General features: G+C 39.6%; 1 protein-coding gene across 1 annotated transcript in view; it reads right to left on the minus strand.

The window, feature by feature from the left end:
- Positions 1-22860, minus strand: part of UVRAG (UV radiation resistance associated) — a 155497-nt gene that overhangs the window by 120557 nt on the left and 12080 nt on the right. The window contains exons 2-5 of the mRNA XM_067533189.1: positions 13348-13465; positions 12289-12323; positions 3980-4141; positions 2419-2493 (exon numbers count right to left, since the gene is read on the minus strand). Coding sequence (XP_067389290.1) covers positions 2419-2493; positions 3980-4141; positions 12289-12323; positions 13348-13465 — 390 coding nt within the window. The remainder of the gene's footprint in view (positions 1-2418; positions 2494-3979; positions 4142-12288; positions 12324-13347; positions 13466-22860) is intronic.

The following is a 22860-nucleotide window of genomic DNA, read 5'->3' on the forward strand; positions in this document are numbered from 1 at the left end:
TTGATTGTTGGCACTCATGACCACTTACTGACTAGTTTAAAAACCATAGCATTCAAAGATGAAAACAAACATTTGGGGGGTAGGAAGCTAAACACAAGATAGTACAGAAACTCTGGAAGTTTTTTTTTTTTTTTTTTTTTGTTTTGTTTTTTTTAAGATGTAGATTGAATGTTGGGCCTACCAACTTTGAAAGTAAGCATTTAGCATTGTGTATCAGCATGAAATCTCATCACTCTAGCATTTGTGCTCTGCACAGTCATTAAGATAATCAAAGTTTAGTTGCTGCAGATTCAGTTACCCAAGATGGCAAGGATCAGGAATGCTCTATCTGCCGCATTCTGCTTCGGTAGAGAGAAAGAGGTAATTTCATTCAGTAGTGACCCTTCTGGTCATTTACAAGCCAATTATTGGCTACAAACCAGTTTCATTAAAATTACTGAGAAACCAAAAGTTGAAGACAGCAACATGACGCTTCAGAGACCGAGGTTAAGTGAAGGACAGTAAGAACTGTCTAAAATTTTGAAGTGTGGGTGACTAAAGTTCAGCACCTACAGAAGAGTGGAAAAGGCTCAGCACTCTTGAAAGTGAGACCATTTGTTTAAGTGGCCCAATTTTTTTTTGAGATGCTGAACACTCAACATCAAATTATTTAGGTGCTTACATTAGGCGCCCAACTTTGAAAATGCTGATCTATGCCAAAAGAATTTAAATTACAGCCTGTGACTATCAATACTAAATAATTTGTACTACTAACTACTAGTTTTCAAAGAATCACAGGACTGGAAGGGACCTTGAGAGGTCATCTAGTCCAGTCCCCTGCACTCATGGCAGGACTAAGTATTACCTAGACCTAGACAGGTGTTTGTCTAACCTGCTCTTCAAAATCTGCAATGATGGAGATTCTACAACCTCCCCAGGCAATTTATTCCAGTGCTTAACTACCCTGACAGTTTGCAAGTTTTTCCTCATTTCCAATCTAAACCGCCCTTGCTGCAATTTAAGCCCATTGCTTCTTATCCTATCCTCAGAGGTTAAGGAGAACAATTTTACTCTTTCCTCTTTGTGACTGTCTTTTATGTACTTGAAAATTGTTATCATGTCTGCTCTCAGTCTTCTCTTCTCCAGACTAAACAAGCCCAAAATTTTCAATCTTCACCCATAGATCACGCTTTCTGGACCTCTAATCATTTTTGTTGCTCTCCTCTAGACTGTCTCGAATTTGTCTACATCTTTCCTGAAATGTGGCACCTAGATCTGGACACAATACTCAAGTTAAGGCCTAATCAGCATAGAGTAGAGTGGAAGAATTACTTCTGTCTTGCTTACAACACTCCTGCTAATACATCCCAGAATGAACTTGCCTTTTTTGTAACAGTGTTACACTGTTGACTCCTATTTAGCTTGTGATCCACTATGACCCTGAAATCCCTTTCCACAGTACGCTTTCTTAGACAGTCATTTCCCATTTTTTAGATTTGCAACTGATTGTTCCTTCTTAAGTGCAGTACTTTGCATTTATCCGTATTGAATTTCATCCTATTTACTTCACACCATTTCTCGAGTTTGTCCAGATCATTTTGAATTTTAATCCTATCCTCCAAGGCACTTGCAACCCCTCCCAGCTTGGTATCATCTTTGTAATTGTGCTCTCTATGCCATTATCTAAATCACTGATGAAGATATTGAACAGAACCAGACCCAGAACGGATCCCTGTGGGACTCCACTAGATATGCCCTTCCAACTTGACTATGAACCATTGATAACTACTCTCTAGGAATGGTTTTCCAACCAGCTATGCACCCACCTTATAGTAGGTCCATCTAGGTTGTATTTCCCTAGCTTATTTATGAGAAAGTCACGTGAGACAGCATCAAAAGCCTTACTAAAGTCAAGAGATCTACCACTTCCCACCATCCATATGGCTTGTTACCCTGTCAAAGAAAGCTATTAGGTCAGTTTGACATGATTTGCTCTTGACAAATCCATACTGACTGTTACTTATCACCTTAATATCTTCTAGGTGTTTGCAAATTGATTGCTTAATTACTTGCACAATTATCTTTCCAGGTATTGAAGTGAAGCTGAGTCATCTATAATTCCCAGGTTGTTCTTATTGCCCTTTTTACCGATTGGCACTATATTTGCCCCTTTCCAGTCCTCTGGAATCTCTCACCTGTCTTCCATGACTTCTCAAAGATAATCTCTAATGGCTCAGCTAATTCCTCAGTTAGCTCCTGGAGTATTCTAGGTTGTATTTCATCAGGATCTGGTGCCTTGAAGACATCGAACTTGTGTAAATAATTTTTAACTTGTTATTTCCAAATTTTAGTCTCTGATCCTATCTCGTTTTCACTGGCATTCACTACGTTAGGTGTCCAATCACTACTAAACTTTGTGGCAAAAAAAGTTTTCCGTACCTTCTGTTCAAATGATGCTCCATAATAGCCATCATTCAATCCAAAAATTATTTCATTTGGGTTTCGAGCATGTATCTGTTTAAAAACAAACAAACAAAGAACAAGGACATTAGCTTAATATTAATTACTATTTTTATGACAGTCACCTTTTCAGTTCTTCCTTCCAGTGCTAGTAGCATGTGAACTTGTCAACAAGGGAACTGAACTATTACTGTAGAGAACACACTTGACTTTCCCAGCTCTAAACTGACAATGGCTGATATGCTCAGTGATATATTCCCATCTTCCAAGATGCAAAGTGAAAATTAATATTTGCCTTAACCATTAGTATCTTGAACTACTTACAGTATCATATAAAGAAGTCTTCCTCTTTCTCAGAGCCAGAAGTAGAGAAATAGTAGGAAGATCAAAAATAATAAAAACAAACAAGGAAACTGCTCATTCAGACAGCTCAGTTATAAAAGAGCCAATTTTCAGCAGATAATGCACAGTTAGATCACTGTTTATGGCTGAACACAAAACTGGTCCTACATTAGTTTGTTAGCTGAGGGGAGGGGAGGGAAGAGAAGGTTACTTATAAACTAAAGCTAGTATTAGAGAATATTCTCTAGAGGTTTATTTCCTTGGCACAATAAAATGAAACAGAACACTGAAAATCACGTCCTGCACTGCAAGTAACTGGATCCCATAACAAATGCTTTTTCATTACGAGCCTATTTTATAAATAATTTTGCCATTTCAAAGCATTTCCATCTTTTAAAGCTGTACATTCATTTTAGAATAGCAAACTCAAAGAGCAATAAAAAGACCAGAGCAGTATACTCATGTAAGACAGTTAGTTTAGAAAAAGCATGTCAACCTATTGCTATTACGATGAACGGACACCTTGCATGTGTTTCAGGAGTGATGGCTCTCTAAGTATTTTCTTTTTTACATCAGTTAGAAGTTTAAGAAAATATGTAAAAATTGATGTTAATGACTCACATTTCTGTAAAATCATAGCCAAAAAGATTCCACTTGTTCCATAAGACCCACAAATACTAATGTCAGACAAGCTATTTCCCAGGACTAGAGAAGGATGCGGGAAAAGTCCCAAGGTTAACACCATCCTCTTAGTCTCTTACTCTGTAATTGAATTGAAGACTACCTTGTGCAAGGGTACTGTTGGCATTCTAGTAGTATTATTATGGTCCAATTGGAGAAGATAAAGAAAATAAATTGTAACCATATACAGAGTAATGTCATACACTGTTTCTTACTTGGGGCTACTATTGTGATGAAGAAGCTCAAACAGCTAAAGCAACTGAATCTTTAGGAAATGTCAAACATAATTTTAATACAATATTGTGCCGGTCCAGATTACTTAAACCTCCTTGCAATGGGTACAGCTATCCAGTCCCTTTGTAACTCGTTTTATTCCATAATTAAGATACAGTGCTTATTACATTTGATCATTTTCCTTTTCTGTTCAGTCTGTTCATAGCCTTGATCTTATAACTCTGTTTAAAAAAAGACATTAGCTACCTAATCCACAAGTTGAGGAAACATGCTTTTATTTTACCTGCTGACCCAAGTATTTCAGTCCATCTAGATTGACTTTCCATTCGATCAACAGCTGATAGAGCTCTTTCTTGCCACCCCAGATCCTCACCAAAAAACATGACACAGATGTATCGAGGCGATCAGGCATTATTCCAAAGTCAAGACTCCTCCATGTTGGATTCTGTTGATAAGTAAAATAAAGATGTAGGAAGGACAACATTCTTTGCTGCTATTTCAGTTTAACAACATGCAGTGAGTTTAAATTTAAAGAGGCCAAGTAGGCTCCCATTTCCATCTGCTGCTGCAAGCCTCTGGGCTTTCAGACCAACTACTACTTCCTTCCATTACAAGATGCCAGGAAATTACTTCATTAGCTGCCTTTTGCCACAACAGGCACTTTTTCAATTTAAGAACTATAGGAAAATAGGAGTAGTGTGAAGACAGTGTTCAATTCCATTTTAACATTTGGCTTCAAAAAAAGGGCTGTAATTTATATTAACGCGGATTTACTTCTCATTAGCTGAATTTGGGTTATCTATTAATGGGGGCTTTGTTCCTATTCCCCTTCCTCCCTCAAGTTCTGTAACGTGGACAACAAGCCCTAAGTGCTGCTACCTTCTGAAGAGCTCTCTTCCTTCTAGAAAGTTAAAGCACCAGCCAGACAAGTCCAGACCTTAGGATTTATGGAAGCCAAAGAATAGACTTAGAATCCTGCTGCACTAACTTCTCTGAATTTAGAGAAGGTTTCAAGTCTTCAAATAATTTTGAATAATCATAGTACCAGTATATTTAAGAAATTATGAAAAACAGCCATAACAAGGTGAAGCCACAACTCACTACAGTAAGTGAAATAAATGCCATTGAGACCTTTCATCATGGTGCCTAAGCAGCACAACAAGCTTAAACATGCATAGTTACCGATTAATAGGTCAGACTGAGAAAATGCCAAAGAGTATTTATTTTCCCCCGTAAGTTTTACAGAAGTCCCTTTCCCCTTCCTCACCTCTTGAATTTTTCTTAACAAGAAAGAGCTACTTACATATCTATGAAGGTAGCCAAAAACAACAGGAAATTAAATACTGGTAAAGTGCTTGGCAGTTATACGGGAACTTACTAAAATACCCTACTTTAAAAAGCTTCACAGCACGGTCGGTCAGGACTCCATCACTTAACCTTGTGGTTTTTTGGATAGAGTCCCGTTTTATTACTAAAGTTCCCATTTCAAATTAAATACAGCAGAATTCTAGTTATATAAAAGGTCCCAGGGAAAACTCAATAGGTCTGGACAACTTGGGGAGGTGGGTCAAATCTGCAGATCTTCAAATATGTGCTCAAGTTCTCCTGACTTCAGAAGCTCTTCAAAACCTGCCGGATAGCTCCTCCAGTTTTCTGCCAAATCCTCATATACTGAAGTCCAATTCCAGCACATAGAGACTGAATTCAAACTGCCAGGAAGGTAACAGATCTTTGGACATAACTTAGCAATGTGGTGCGCAGATAAGAAATTTGCCTTATGTTATTTCAACACCAATGTCTTCCCAGCCTTAATACTCTATTACAAAGACAGATAGACAAGTTTCAGATACTTTCAAAAGATATAACCACCAGCATCTTAGGCCTGAGTCCTGCAGCCCATATACAAGTACCACTGAAGTACACACTGAGTACAGAATATTTGCAGGAGAGAGGATTGCAAGATCAGGTACTTGGCTCCAGTGTAGCCTAAAGCTCACAGACATCCACAGACTGTTTGCACATACCACAATTTTAATTCTCAGTTTCTATGACCTAAATTTCCTAAACTGTAAGCTCTTGATGGTAGGGAACATATTTAAATGTGTGCTTCCACAGCACACAGCTATTCCATAATCACCACCTGTATAAGAATGTTATATAACATTCGCAACAACTCTAGCCCTTCCAAGAAAGTTTGCGAGAAGTACTAAAATACTCCAGTGAGAAGCTCTATAGCTCAGATTTTTAGAACTTATTGATGAATAAAAATAATGTTGAGATAACTAGGTTTTCAAAGTCATTTTGAATTCACTGTTAAAGCTTAACTGGAAATGATTTAGAATCATAGAATATTAGAGTTGGAAGGGCTCTCAAGAGTTTAGTCCAACCCCCTGCTCAAAGCAGGACTAACCCCAACCAAATCATCCCAGCCAGGGCTTTGTCAAGCCTTAAAAACCTCTAAAGATGGAGATTCCACCACCTCCCTAGGTAACCCATTCCAGTGCTTCACCAGCCTCCTAGTGAACAAGTTTTCCCTAATATCCAACCTAGACCTCCCACACTGCAACCTGAAACCATTGCTCCTTGTTCTGTCATCTACCACCATTGAGAACAGCCTAGCTCCATCCTCCCTGGAACCCCCTTTCAGGTAGTTAAAGGCTGCTATCAAATACCCCCTCATTCTTCTCTTCTGTAGACTGAACAAGCCTAGTTCCCTCAGCCTCTCTTCATAAGTCTTGTGCTCCAGCCCCCTAATCATTTTTGTTGCCTTCTGCTGGACTCTTTCCAATTTGTCCACCTCCTTCCTGTAGTGGGGGCCCAAAACTGGACACAATACTCCAAATGTGGCCTCACCAATGCCAAACAGAGGGAAATAATCACTTCCCTCAATCTGCTATCAATGCTCCTACTAATGCAGCCCAATATGCTATTAGCTTCTTGGCAACCAGGGCACACTGTTGACTCATATCCAGCTTCTTATCCACTGTAACCCCCAGATCCTTTTCTGCAAAACTGATGCCTAGCTCGTCGGTCCCCAGTCTGTAGCTGTGCATGGGATTCTTCTAAGTGGAGGACTCTGCACTTGTCCTTGTTGAACCCCATCAGATTTCTTTAACTACATTTGTCCCTCATCATGTTGGTATCTGTGGCATTACTTCTAAGTATTAGGCGTCAGGCTTTATATACAAGTTGGCTTTGGGTACAAGGGAGGAAGGAGAAAAGTAATTACACTGGATTGTTTATTTTGTGACAGCTAGAAGAGGGGAAAACAATAGTTTATGGGCTTTGCTGATATCTGTAAGAAAAAGTAGGTCAAGTTTTGAGTCTAGAAATCATGACAGTTTCCCATTACAAACATTGGATTGTAGGGGGTCATCCAGCACCAACAATACCTAGCACTGCATGTACCATTATTGCAACTTACTCTTCCAGATAGTGAAAACTGAGTCAGCTAGCACTGATGCCATCAGCTAAATAATTCACACAGTTTGCCAGATGATTTACCCTTTTCAGCTTTCAAATTGAATAAATTTTGTAAATCTTTTAACCTAGGTAGAGAATGAAGAAAATTCACATATGAAAGTGAATTAGCCTAGAGAGTTTTGTTTAGTTCCAGCAATGAAGATACCAATATAAAATATTGCTCCTAAATGTAATTTGTTGAAACTTTACTGCTATTCAGTAATTCAGCTTCTAGGGATTTCCACACATTTGAAAATGACTTGGAATGAGTACAAGAATTTGTTATTTTCTTTCCCAAAGCTATCAGGAAGTGTGACATGCTTTCCTTTACGAAACTCATTCTGGGAAATCATAACCAAGATGTCCCAAACTGAGGGAGTGGGGGACAAACAGTCACTTTTCCAAGAGGAGCCAATTCTAAATGTTGCATAGAACTGTGACCTGTTGGTAAGTGGGAATAAGTTTATTTCCTCCCCTCCTTCCTGTACTTGAGACCTACTTAGAGGAGGAGCAGACAACTATTCAAAGATGCCCTCCTCACAAAGGAAGCAACAGCCCACAGCACTACCCCTCATCGACCTTTGGGTCAAGGATCATCTTTGAGGGGGTGGGGAAGAAAGGATGAATTGAAGAACCTCCTCCATATTCTGGGATACAGCTACCAGAAGTGCATTTGAGGCCTCGGGCTCAAACACTTGGACTCTAATTAATAGGACTGGACACTTCACACTTGAAGTGGACTCTCCATAGCTGCATCCACTGGATAGGTAACATCATGCTTAACCATGCACTTACATTTTAGGTGTGCTATTTTCTTATAGCTGTATAAGACTTTAGTAGTTAGTCAGATAGCAACACCAGCGAGACCAAAAGCTACGATTACCAGGACCCACCGCAGCCATCTATATTTGGAAGCAACAAGAAAATAGGTGCTAAGCCTCCAACTACATCTATTTGGTTTTTATCTCCATAGTCTATTGTTGCTAGCATAAGTGGAAGTGCTAATATACACAGGGCGCCCTACTGCACATGATAGAGCAGACCAAATGCTGGTCTTTTTAATGCTGCCATCATTACTAGTAATGGTAGAACTACCTCAGTGCTAGAATATGTCAAAATCTTCAGTAGTAAGGACTTAAGAGGCAAGATTTGAAATGCAAAAAACCCACAGTACTCTGAGGCCGACATGAGAGATGCCCCACTACCCATATACCAGGGCTAGAAGCAACTTCCTCATGAGAAGCTCTGCTTCTCTTCATTGATGCTGGGAAGGATAGTGTTGGGGGGTGGAATAGGTTAGATGGATTTAAATTAAAGTGATTTAAATAACCATTTTAATCATGATTTAAATCAGCAAAACAGGAAGCCTTGATCTAAATAGTTGATGAAAAACATGACTAAAATTTGCACTTTAAGAAAGTGACTAGTTAGTAGCTATTAAAACATATTTGCAACTAAATATAGCCTTTACACTAAATATGGTGCTTCTTTTTGCTATCCAGGATGATTGAAATATATTTCAAACACGATTTTTAAAAATTATATAGCTTACTTATAATAATGTAAAAAATCTGAATAAATCTGTTAGAAAATGGTGAATGATGCATTTCTGATTTACTAGATTAATTTTTTTTTGCTTTCAATTTGTAACAAGCTCTGTTTGGATAGAAATTCAAATTCAATTAAAAATGCAGAAAAACATTTTAATTTTTTTTTTATTTAAATAAACTACCTTAAATGGAGGAAAAAACATTTACCCAGAAGTTTATCCAAAACATGTTTTGCATTTAAAACTAACTAATTTATTAAACAAAGACTATCTGTAGTTTGAATTATACGAATTTCTTTAGAACTAGTAGATGTCATCCTCTCTCATCTAGTTTTTATTCATAGACTGGAAGACGAAAACAAGCTTTCCTGCTTTTTGAACTCCTAATTTCTTTACTTTACTTTGAATGAACTAGTCATTGAACTGAACTAGCTGAATAAACGGAAATGAAGAAAAAACAGTCTCTCTGCATCTTCACAAGCTACGGTTTTCAAAAGCTGGTGTAACACTTCAAACTCTAGTTCAAGGTTTGTAGGCAATGACTTCCATCAGTTCAGATGTCTGACTTTCTTTAAAACTTGACAGCAAAAGTGTACTACAGGTATCATTACATATAATAGTTTACACTTATAGGTATATTTTTAAAAAAATCAACTTGTGCTAATTTAAATAAAAATTTCTGATTTATTTTTTAAAAAATAATCTACTTTATCTTCCTTGGTGCAGAAAGAGCACTTTTCTCCTGCCATAGCTTGCTAGCTACTTCAAAGTAAAGAATGGTTCTACTATTCTATTCAACATCTTTTTGAGTTTGGATCCTCCTCTCCTGCAAGTAGCTCCACTGTTGTCCTACTTCTTCAAAGCAGAGGAACTCTTCAGATTTTGTTTCTGGGCTGTCATGATAATTTTTATCTTCTATTCTTGCTCACCAAAACAATGGGTAATATTTTACTTTGCCTGTCAAAAAACTACTTGATCTGCATAATTTCTTGTTTTATCAATACAACCTGATCCCATTACCAAAAAAATCTATGGAACTATTACGTTTATTCTACTCATCTTATTGCTGTTTTCTATAAAACAGATGTCAAAGACATACTTTGACACCTTAATAACAGTGTCCACAGGAAGTCCACCACTTTTCCAGGGGGCTGCGAAGAAAGGAAGAAAAGTGATTCCTGCTGTTTAGTAATGATAGAGTACTTATATCTTCAAAGCTATTTATGAACTTTACTTAAATGATGATCACAACAACTCTGTGAGCTAGAGAAACTAGTGTCCCCATGTCAAGATGGAAAAGCTAAAGCAGAGAGGTTAAGTGACTTGCTCAAGGCCACAGAGGGAGCAGCAGAGCTGAGCTCAATACATAGGAGTTTGTATTCAGACTTTGCCCTGTACTGGTATAAGGCAATAACTCCAGTCTGTAGGCCATAAATTAGTTTCAAGATTACATGTTGTAAGGTCAGCAACATATGGAAGGTTGTTAGTCAGCATCCCTAACTAATTTCATCCATCAGTGGACAGCCAACCTGAGAGCAGAGTATGTGGGATGCACCATTAAAGAGGTTTTTTTTAAAGGGAAAGCAGAAACACAAGAACCCAAGTTATATATCCAATGCAGTGTCTGGATACCTAAGTGAATCTGAAGAACACCATCTTGATGGAAGGGGCCTCTGGTTTCTTTGATTTCCTGGCTTTTATTAAAAGAGAGAGATCAGGCTACACCTGGGAAAGCACAGAGATCAAGGAGGCGAGCCTGACAGACCAGGAGATGAGAAATCAGCAAAGTGATTGACCAAGAGAGACAGAAAATTAAATGCTCTTAGAAATATAAGGTATTGCTTTTGATTCACTGTCATTAAGCCTAGCGTGTCCCTGTCTCAATAAAGGCTTTCAAGTCAGATAGGTTACATAGACTGTCTTTTGTTTTTATCTCATCTTTCATTTCTAGTTAAACATTTTGTTTAAGAACAAAAAGTGACCGAATAATAAACTGCTGGATAACTTCAGACAGACAGAGAAAACCACCCTCAATCTCTTCACATGGTCTTACTGGCCAAAATGGTACAGGCTAAGGAGTTCTCCACCTTAAGGTGTTTTGCTAGCTAGACTGCATTCTAACGATCACAGGGAACACTTGGGGTATGTCCACACTAATGAAAGACCTGCAGCTGGCCTGGGTCAGCTGACTCAGGCTTGCAGGTCTTGAGCTGTGGGGCTATATAATTGCAATGCAGACATTTGGGCATGGGCTATAGGCCAGGCTCTGAGACCCCAGAGTCCAGAATGCAGGCTCCAGCCTGAACATCTACACTGGAATTTTATAGCACCACAGCCCAAACCCACAAGCCTGATTCAGCTGATCCAGGCCAGCTGTGCCTGTGCCATGGGTCTTTTTTTTCCCCCACAGTGAAGATGTATCCTTAAAGATCACAGACTAAAACAGTGACAGGGAATGTACAGCTCTGAAGTTGCTCGGCCAGCTTTAAGGGAGAGGTTCCTGCCCTAAAGTATGAACTGAAGCAGAGCAGAACTGTACAGCACTGACCATACACAACACTTCAATTTCTGGCTGGGTACTGTATCAGAGTCCCTTTTGGCTACCAAGCCACATGATCCATCACCACTAATGTGTACCCCAACCTTACATTTAATTCCCCCTTGATAATGGATTTACATGCTGAGGTTACCCAGCAAGCTCTTTCTCCCATTACAGCTGCAAAACAAATGCCTTCCAAGACAATGGAAGACTAAAAGCATAATGTGCAGGGTGCAGCCACCCACCGCCCTTGATATTAAGAAGAGCAAAGCACAAGTCAAAAGGAAAGGCAAAAAAAGTTATTTGCCTGGAGTCACAACAAGCAAGATTTCCTTGACTCCTTCCCCCCTACCACAACTACAACTCCTGTTCAAGGTTCAAATTGTATCCTCAAAGATGACCACACTCTTCTTGACCATAATTCTCCAGACTGTTTTGTTCAACTGCTAGGTTTCTCCCACCCAAAAGTGTCATCATCTGCAACGTCAAACTTTAAAGGGACAACTTGAAATAGTTTTAAGAATTGAGTTATTTGTAGTTTTGTATACTACACCTGTCCTGAATCCCTTTTATCAGTTTTTGTGGATGTACAGATGCATGTAGGGTTCTTGGATTTTGTTCTGTTTTGAAGTATGGCTTTCCTCTGTTGCTAACAGGTGCAACGATGAAACTGACTATACACAAGATATTGTCAAATACAACAAACAGATCTTTCAGTTAGGAATTGCAGGTGCTACTTTTAACAGTAATTACAACAGGAGTCCGAGAACTCAGATTTACGTGACATTAAGTTGATAACATCTCCCTCAGGTTGTCAGTCTAAAACATTGCTTTTACCCCATATGGCCATGAACCTTCAGGAATGGACAATATCCAGCTGTACTAGTTTACTCATTGCATCTAGAAAGTGGAAGAAAAGACTGTTTCAGATATTTTACTATGAGTTAGTTGCAATATTTCAGCGTTAAGTAAACCTGCACATTAAGAGAAAAGTGAAGCACAAGGGTTTCTATACAAGATCATCAATATTAAATCAACTTACCAGAGAGTTCTTGATCACTTCACTCCTATAAAATTCTAGGAGGGAAAAGAATGAAATGAGTAAAGAGAAATTCAGCCCATGTCAATATTTATGTTACAGTATGAATACTTTTTTTAAAAATGGGAACTGTTTGTAAAACAAGTCCTAGAAGTATGTTTTATGCAAAGGTAACTGTTGCATTAGTTCTAGTAAAAACTGAATCAAATGCCACCTAAAGAGATCAAACAGAGCTTGCCCATGTTCAGAACTAAACAAGGCCAATTTTTTTCTCCCATTAATGGCACTTTCAAAACTCTACCCACCCATCTCTCAAATTGTAGGTTGAAATAGAAGGCAAGAAGGAGTACGTAGGAGTAAAAAAAAAAAAAAAAAAAAAAACCCCACATTCAAACATGCTCATCAGGAACAGGCAAGAGACTAAGCATATATTGCTGTTTAGGGACTCAGTGCTCCACAACTGTTGTATGGAGCTTAGTTACCATAGTGATAAGCATCTTAGAACTTAAGATAGACTGTGCCTGGGAACAGTAGCGAATAGGTCATATGTAGGAGAAATGGAACGTTTGTTCAAGAGTTGATCAGGCTTGATTGAGCCTGCCTGGTGCTGATCTCTCAGCTGCCTATCAATGTCTGAGGCAAATAGTTCGGGGCACTTTGGCTGTACAGTCACCAGAGAAGACCAAACCTTGAAGCCCTAATCTAAACAAATTTAGAGAGAGTGCTCCATTGTGCAGGTACTTGGTGCTTTATATACGATGGTGCCTATTTGCTAGAAGCCCAGCTAATGGTACCAGTGTAGCCTAAGCAGACAACTCACTCAGCTTTACAGCGGCAAGACCTATGACAGAACCAACTATATGCTGATAGAAGGAGAAAAATGTGAACGGTTTCATTTATCTGAAAATACTGGTGAATTTTAATGGTGTTAAATCTTAAAGGAAACAAAACCAGAAATTCAACATAGAATGAACTTCAAAAAATGCAAAAAAGAACAAAGCATCATGATAGTTACTACAGAACGATGGAGTTAAGTGAGAAGTGTTGATAATAGGCCCTTACCTTTACATATCTTAGTGTTATCACACAAGTGAAGAGTGAAGTAGGTATCCAGGAGGCGATAACCATTCCTATTAATAATGTTACGTGCAGCAATATTCCGTAGGTGACGAAGCCGCCGCTAAAAAAAGGACATGGAGATGCAGGAGTTAAACTGGATGCACCGCTTTATATTTTTTGTTTGTGTATAGCAGTTTTATTCTAGGAGAAAGCCGTTAATAGCAGCCTATTTAGACTTCAAAAAAGGACACTAATAAAAAAAATCTCCATTTCGACAGGAAAAAAAAACCAGTTCATAGAATCATAGAAGATTATGGTTGGAGGGGACCTCAGGAGGTCATCAAGTCCAGTGTTTCTCAACAACCAGTTCACGGACCGGCACCGGTCCCTGAGATCCCCCGACCCCATTTAGGAAGACAGTAAGACTGTCCCTGGTATCAAAAAGGTTGAGAAACACTGATCTAGTCCAAACCCTGCTCAAAGGAGGACCAACCACAACTAAATCCTAGCCAAGGCTGTCAAGCCTGGCCTTAAAAACCTCTAAGGATGGCGACTCCACCACCTCCCTAGGTAACCCATTCCAGTGCTTCATCACCCTCCTAGTGAAAAAACTTCTTCCTAATATCCAACCTAGTCCCACCCGCCCCCAATGCAACCTGAAACCATTGCTCCTAGTTCTATCATCTACCACCAATGAGAATAGCCTTGCTCCATCCTCCCTGGAACCCCCTTTCAAGTAGTTAAAGGCTGCTATCAAATCCCCCCTCATTCTTCTCTTCTGCAGATTAAACAAGCCTAGTTCCCTCAGCCTCTCCTCATAAGTGCTGTGCTCCAGCCCCCTAATCATTTTTTGCCCTCCTCTGGACTCTCCAATTTGTCCTGTAAGGGGGACCCCAAAACTGGACACAGTACTCCCAATGTGGCCTCACCAGTGCCAAATAGAGGGGAATAACAACTTCACTCAATCCGCTAGCAATGCTCCTACTAATGCAGCCCAATGTGCCATTAGCCTTCTTGGCAATAAGGGCACACTGCTGACTCACATCCAGCTTCTTCTCCACTGTAACCCCCAGGTCCATTTCTGCAGAACTGCTACCTAGCCAGTCGGTCCCCAGTCTGTAGCAGTGCATGGGATTCTTCCATCCTAAGTGCAGGATTCTACACTTATCCTTGTTGAACCTATCAGATTTCTTTTGGTCCAATCCTCCAATTTGTCTAGGTCACTCTGTATCCTATCCTTGCCATCCAGCGTATCTACCACTCCCCCCAGCTTAGTGTCTTCTGCAAACTTGCTGAGGGTGCAATGCACCCCATCCTCCAGATCATTAATGAAGCTGTTGAACAAAACCGGCCCCAGCACCGACTCCTAGGGCACTCTGCTCATTACCAGCTGCAAACTAGACATTGAGCCGTTGATCACTACCCGTTGACCAGTGATCTAGCCAGCTTTCTAACCATCTTCTACTCCATTCATCCAACCCATACTGCTGATAAGAATATTGTAGGAGATCGTATCAAATGCTTTGCTAAAGTCAAGGTACATCACATCCATCGTCAAGGTATATCACATCCACTGTCAAGGTACATCAACCAGCTATGAAGATACATGTACAAAATAGCAGGTAGGGACTGGCTAGCTGGAACGAACAGTTACTCTGAGCATTCAGAGACTGCTAGTTAACAAGCACATATAAACTGCCTCTCTGAGAAGTCAGTCTATTCTTAGTCCTGCTCTGGTGCACCTAGTCTATATAGGTTTGTCTACCATGTTCATCACAATAGTGTGAGTAGTCTTCCAGTCATGTAGTTTAATGCACTATGAACATCTGTCAGCTGCTGAAGCAGTAATGCCACCCAAAGGTTCTGCATCCACTGGCAACAAAGCAGAAAGTTTCCAAGTTAAGAACTATATTATTTTGGAAAGGTGCTGCTGGCAACACAAGGAGCAAAAGTAGCTGTAATAAAAAAAAAAAGAGTCACCCAAATTAGAGACATGTGGGTGGCTAAAAATAGCTGCCTGAATTTATAAGAATGGCCATATTGCGTCAGACTAATGGTGCATCTAGCCCAGCATCCTGTCTTCTAACAGTGACCAATGCCAGATGCCTGAGGGGGAATGAACAGAACATGGCAATTATTGAGCGATCCATCCCATCATCCAATCCCAGCTTCTGACAGTCAGAAATTTAGGGACACCAGTGCATGAGGTTACTGTCCCTGACCAACTTGGCTAATAGCCATTGATGGACATATCCTCCATGAACTTATCTAATTCTTTTCTGAACTCAGTTATACTTTTGACCTTCAGAACATCCCCCAATGAGTTCCACAGATTGACTGTGCATTGTGGGAAGAATTACTTCCTTGTGTTTGTTTTAAACCTGCTGCCTACTCATTTCATTGGATAACCCATAGTTCTTGTATTATGTGAAGGAGTAAACAACACTTTCTTCACACCATTCATGATATTTTAGACCTTAATCACATCCCCGCCTCAGTCATTTCTTTTCCAAGGTGAACATTCCCAGTCTTTTTAGTCTCTCATATGGAAGCTACTCCATACCCCTAAACATCTTTGCTGTCCTTTTCTCTACTTTTTCCAATTCTAATATTTAAGATGGAGCAACCAGAACTGCATTGTGAAAGCTATATTCTCATATCCTTAAACAAAAAGGCATTAATTTCATCCTACGAACACAGGCTTCCCTGTCATAATGGATAATTAGTGAAAGAGGCTCAAATAAATTTCTCATTGGGTTGCTAATCCTTTTATATTATTAAAATGAAAGTTTACTTTTCACCATTTACTGATTTTGTCCAAGCTTCAGCTTGTTTTCAGACTAGCACAATATATTATTTGTCATTCAAGTACCCCAGAAAATGTTACCTCCAAGCTAAAGTAAATTCACTTTTTTTTTTTTTTTTTTTTTTTAAATTTCAATGAACGATTTCATTATTGTATCAGGTTCCAATAAAAATTGTGTCTTAATCCTAGATTTTGAGCCAAGGTTAAGTTTCCTTTCAAGTCCTACCATGCCTCACAGTTGTGCCCAAGCTTCTTGGTTTCACAACATGCTAAGCCTCTAAGAGCCTGACATTAGCACACAGCCAATTTTATCACAATGTGCAAAATTTTACAAAACAGTGACCAGTCCAACGCAAGTCAAAAAGCTTTCTCCCCAGAAGCAAGCAGTTACTTTAACCACGCACTTCGATCTTTTTGTTTTGTTTTTTGAAAAACACACATGCCTCAGAGTTAAGCGCTTTAGGGCCTGTTTTAAAGGTACAGCACTAAGCAGCTGCCATTCAATGCTCAACACTTGTAAAAAAAAAGTTTTCACTGGGTGCCTTGTATATTTCAAAAAAGTCTGTTTTCTGGCAGTTCACTACATAACTACAAATATTCCTCTTAATTCAATTCACTTTATTGTTCTGATCTTCCCAACCTATTTCATATACCCATGTGCCCTATCTCAGACAGAGATTAACAATGTGTGTCTGGGTCCTACTTAGGAATTCTTCCGTTTGTTTTAGTTTCTCAGCAACAAATAATGGACTTAGTACAAAATATTCATATTCAGGAAAAAATTCTTTATTAGTTTTAAGACAGGTAACATTGTGAATCTAAACCAGAGGACAGTGGCCTTAATATTAATATTGCTGGATATATGGTAAGCTATCATTTACTTTGAGTCTCATGCAAAAAAATACAAGCCTAGAAGGGCAAAGTAAGGAAAGCAGGAGAAAATTCTCCCACAATATTTGTATGGCCTCCCCATCACTGAAGTTTGTCAGTTTTAATATATTTGTTCTTATCTTTGAATCTCACCTGCACACAAATGTCAGTGAAGAAAAGGTGATCAGTCATCAGGGCCGTCCCTAACGCCCACCCACCTCCTGCCAGGTCCCCTCTACCAGCCACCCGCCTCCCACCCACTCTGGCGCAGGGCCCCCCAAAGCGCAGGGTTCGGGGCCGTCACCCCAATTCGCCATACCCTAGGGACAACTGTCAGTCATCCTATATTTATGAACTACTACTCCAAAAACAAAGGCTAGGATAGTTCATGCAGTCAGTGAAACAGAAGCCACCCCTATTAGTTACTGGTAATATTACAAGCTGGCTGTGCCTCTGATTTTAAATAAACTATAGTGAAGCACAAGCAACCAAAATGCAAAGTTAAGAGTTTTCATTTCACACCAAACTGATACTTCAGCTCTAAAACTAGAAGCTCTTACACAATAAATAGCTATACAAACCTGCACTTTCAAGATCAGATTTGAGCCCTTGGCACACCACATTTCAGAAAGCCTTCCCTATCCCTGTGGAAATGCTTTGATTCTAGATTTCTCACTCTGCCTCCGAAAAGACTGTCATAATTCTTCCAACATACCTCCCTCCACTTTCAGGATAGAAGGGGAAATCAATCATTTAGAGCAATTTAAACAAATAATTACAAAAGTCCTTGACTGCAGACATTCAAGAATGTCTAGTAGAAAAATGTTGGTGGCTAAAAGTTGATCTCCTCACTGTCAAGACCAAGGCCCCAACTGTCACACGGAGATACTAAGAAGCATTAACAAGAAATAACCTGTGGAGCAATAGCAGGCAACTCAAAGGCTATGTCTACACTGTACTGTAAACCCAGACTTGTGGGACCCACGCCTGTGGACTGTTTCCAAGCCTGTGCTTCGGTGCCCAAGCTGCATTGTAACCCTGGATTTTCAATTGCTGGACTTGGGTCGCCTAACTATGCCGCTGTGCACTACGCAGACCTGAATGAGACTTTCTGCTTCTGGGGTCGTATCCCAGGGTTCTTATCACCCCTGCCAGCTGTACCTGCTCTAGGCTTCATTCAGAGTGTACTGTGGGAAACTTGTCTATCTATCCCATGGTCCTTGAATAGAAGTTGCCTAAGCCTGTGAATGCATCCAGCTGCATCATTTCTGGGTCCGCATGCTGCCAACAACTAGTCAGTATGGATGGAAGAACCTGTGTAGATCATACATTCAATGGGATTTCAGGAGTCAGATACAGCATCCTTAAGACACTACTGGACATGTCAGTAGTGGTTTCTGTCTTATCGAAGGCACCTTTTGGGAGGTGGTACAGACCTGGCAGACGCCAAACAGTTGATGCTGCTTATGCCTGTTGCCTTAACTGCAGATTCCCCATATGTAGACCAAAGAAGCAGACATTCCTGGAGCTTTGTCCGAATCCTCCAGCATCAGGACATATGCATGGAGGGAGCATGTGTCGGTCTAAAAGCAAATTGCTCTAGCCATCCAGAAGCTGGCTATCCCAGACTATTACAGTTCTGTGGCCAACCAATTTGGTGTTGCAAGTCAACTGTTGGGATTGTGGTGATGAGGTTTGTGACGCAATCACGACTGATTTACTCAAAGGTGGTGTGCATTAACAATGCCCCTGAAATAATTGCTGGTTTTAAGAGAACAAGCTTTCCAAACTTCACCAGCACCATCAATGGGACTCATGTGCCCATAGTTTACCCACCACAAGGAACACATGAGTACATATACCAAAAAGGTTACTACTCCATCATTATGCAGGCCCCGTTTGACCAGAGAAGCAGGTTTATGGACACTAACATGGGATGCTCTGGCACAGTGCATACTGCCAGGGTTTCTTGAAAGAGCAGGACTTGACCTTCATGTACAAGGTGGAACATTATTTCTTCCAAATGACAACGTTATAAATAGAGTCACTGTCCCCACAAAAACAATGAGAATCCTGTAGCACCTTAAAAACTAACAATTTGTTAGTCTTTAAGGTGCTGCACGAGTCTCATTGGTTTTTGCTGTATACAGTCTAACACAGCTACCCCTCTGGAACTGTCCCCAGTTATTCTAGGGCAGTGGTTCTCAACCTGTGGGTCCACTGACCCCTGTGGGTCCACAGACTATGTCTAAGCAGTCTGTGAAAGACATACTGAAAACTGAACAGAACTCAACTATATGACATAGACCGGGGTGGCCAACCCATGGCTCGCGAGCTGCATGCGGCTCTTTGCATGCGGCTCTTTGCTCTGCGCGTTGTATGGGGCGCCAAAGTGAAATTGACAAGCTGCCACCGAAATGGACGGAGCAGCACAAATTGGCTCTTTGCAGTATCTATAGCTATTTTTTGGCTCTTTGTCTCTGACTGGTTGGCCACCCCTGATATAGACAACGGATCCACACTTCCATTTGAAATCTCCAAAAAGGGGCCTGCAAATAAAGGTTGAGAATCACTGTTCTAGGGGACACTGCTTAGAGATGTCCCAAAAGAAAGTCTGCACTGCAGGAGGATAAGCAATACTTAGAGGATGACTGCTTGTTAGCTCAGAGAGACTTTTTTTTTTTTTTTTTTTTTTAAACACACAAGTTTTGTTAACTATTTACATAGTTTATTTCTAAGCTTTTCCTAAAAAACTGAACATGTATTTATAAACTTCACACAACCAATTCTACACCCATGAAGTTTTACTGTGACCTAACATTGGGCTTTCATCACAGTAAAAAAGAGTGACAGTAAAAAAAATAATTACCACTTCAAATTTTACACTGTAAATCATTAAAACAATAGTTTTAAATATTATGAAAAGAGCCGACAGGATCATTAAGTCAAACAAAATGAACATTCCAACACTGTGACCAAAAAAGAGTGAGTAATCTTAATTATTTTTCATCTTGGCTTTAAAATTTTTATTTAATATTTTCCTGAGTAATCTTTTTAGCATGATTAAGTTGGACAATGGTTCCTCAACATGAAGTCTATGGCAAAGTAAAACCAATACTGCTAGCAAAAAGTGACTGCGGGAGCATCAACAGGACGTTGGTAACAACTTCTCATTCTCCCCCAAACAAAAACAAAAAAAGTATTAAAAAAATCTGGGTGAATCTGAACTTATAACCGGCATTTATTCCTTTCTGTTTTACAGTAGTATCTAAAAGCCTCTGTCAAAACTACAGTCCAATTGAACCAGATATATACAGAGAAGGAGAACAGTCCCTGTTCCAGACTTCACAATCTAAGATGACAATGAGTACAGACGGAAAGCTATGGACATAGCAACAGCTTCATGATTAGACATAGGCCAGCTATGTTTACAGATTTTTTTTTTTTTAAATATAAAAAATTAAACAGATGAATATACAGAGTTCCTAGAGTCTATGCACTCCACCATTATCAACTGACAGATTACTGTCAGCACCACAGGAGATAAAGGGTTTGAAACACAAGGCATGAGTCATCTCAGTAAGTCTTCTCACAAGTTACTCTAGTTTACAGTGATTTTGTTTGGAACATCAATGTTATTGTTTTCTGCATATCAAAACATTAATCCAACTGGTTTGTTTCTTTACTAATAAGTGACAAGAGGTACATTTTTTAGCAGATCACGGATTATTAAAATATTAGCACAATGGGCTGAAGTGCAAATTTTAGTAGCGTACCTCCAGGCTTTCGTGACCAACATAATACATGGAAAAGTTATTTTGAGTACTACATTTGTCCTAGTCTACTGCACTTTCAAGGGAACTAAATAAGTAAGGGGCATTCAAAATGAGAGACAGGGACGCCAACTATTTGGTTCAACTCTAGCTCAGGTTGGCAGTAAGTGGATGTGATTACCATATGGTAGCTATTTGGTGACCTACCTGAAGTAAGTTAGTGCTCTATTTTCTTCAGAACAATTGGCCACATCACACAAAACCCACTACTGAGAAAAACAAATCCTGAATTGAAATCCTTAATTACAAAGTAAGTTTTTAATTCTGTCCCATCATTCACATTTCAAGTATTCCAAAGAGTTTTGCAGAATCTTGTTGAAGTTCTGAAAGCCATCACAAGTGAGGAGAGCAAAAAATTTTTTTTTAAAAAGTCAGGCTATCAAGTTCTACAGTTACAATATTGTTAATAGAATTTAAAAACTAGTGTGTCTACACAAAACTGTTTCACAGCACATCTAAGGGTGCAGTACTGATATGAGATTCTTTCAGAAGTCAAATTTTGGTATTTTGTTAATAAAATGTTTGATTCTCTTCAAATTCTGATGAGTTATTTGTTAATGCTACCATTAAAAGCCTTTCTGGAAGTCTTTCCAGGACTACTGTGGAAGCCATAAATAAGGAAACACAGGGAACAAGTAGTGCTGGCATAGAAAAAATATTTTCATCAATGTTCCTGTTACACTGGCTTATAGTTGTTGCACATATTTTGCACTTTCATCAGCTGATGTCAAAAGCACTTTGCAACAACCTACCTCACAAGAACGTTCTGAACCTTAAGTGTAGAGTGCAAGGAGTTTAGTTCCAAATTAGAGGCAGGAGAATTCAGGCACCAAGAGACAGTGATTTGTCCAGGGTCACACAAATTGTGGCAGAACTTGGACCAGAAGGCAGGAGTCACAATTCCTACTCTAATTTAACCCCTGAATTCTATTCCCTTTAATGATATAATATTCCAGAACAAAGTAAATATGCATAAGTCTCTGCTGGAATACTGCCAAGGTGAAAAATTTCTGCCTCCTCTATGGATCTAACTGAGAAACACTACCTGCTAGTAGCTTGCATACCTCAGAGCTTGTAAACACTACTACTTATGTCAGTATAACTTATGTCCCTCAGGGAGGTGAATAAGTCATCCCCCTCAGTGACATAAGTTATACCAACCTAAGTGCTGGTGAGGACAGCACTATGTTAGCAAGAGACATAGCTGCTGCCACTCAGAGCATCTTCACCAGACATGCTGGTGCTACATCAATGTAGCGCTTCTAGTGTAGACTAACCCTCAACCTTCCTGAAGTATGAATCAAGGAGCCCACACCACTAACAGGACAGCTTTGGCTGCTGGCCACTTCTCATGTGCTATGCTGATCCCTCTGCAAGTTTAGATTAAAGGTCAGTTAGATGTTTTGTCTTGTCAAATCATGCAGCAACTTTTGCAGTGACTGAACATCATGGATTGTTTATTCAGCAAACAAGATTTATTAACGATTTACATCATATTAGCAGCCAGAGACCTGAGTTAGAACTGAAGCCCCCTTGTGCTAGGTGCTATACAGACTAATATGATACTGCTTTTGCCCCAGGGTGTTTACAGTCCAAGACGACAATGTGAATGGTAAGGATAAGAGGATAGAGGTTCTAAGTGTATTTTATTATGTAGTTGCAATTTCAAAATTGTGTCAACTAACCTTATCTGCCCTCTCAAGCTACCATTTAACTGGCTTATTGTCGATCCAGCAGAGGCTAGCTGCTTTAAAGAGCAGTACAGGGAAAGCACTGAAGGTATGACTGCAACAGCCCTCAAAACATTAACACATGACCAATTAAGAGGCTACTCCCACAACTGGATTTGCATGGGCAGATTCCTGAACTTCACAGATTTCAACTTGTTGTGAAGATACAGGATGTTCCCAGAATGAAGTCCCATTGCATTCAATGGAGCAGGAATTCAACCCACACAGAGCCAACTGAAAGATCAGGAGAGTTTTATTCATTACAGTTTATGCTGTG

The sequence above is a fragment of the Emydura macquarii genome, unplaced genomic scaffold (assembly GCF_026122565.2).
Source record: "Emydura macquarii macquarii isolate MOO-44397 ecotype Brisbane River unplaced genomic scaffold, CSIRO-AGI_Emac_v2 contig_3328, whole genome shotgun sequence".
Classification (NCBI taxonomy): Eukaryota; Metazoa; Chordata; order Testudines; family Chelidae; genus Emydura; species Emydura macquarii.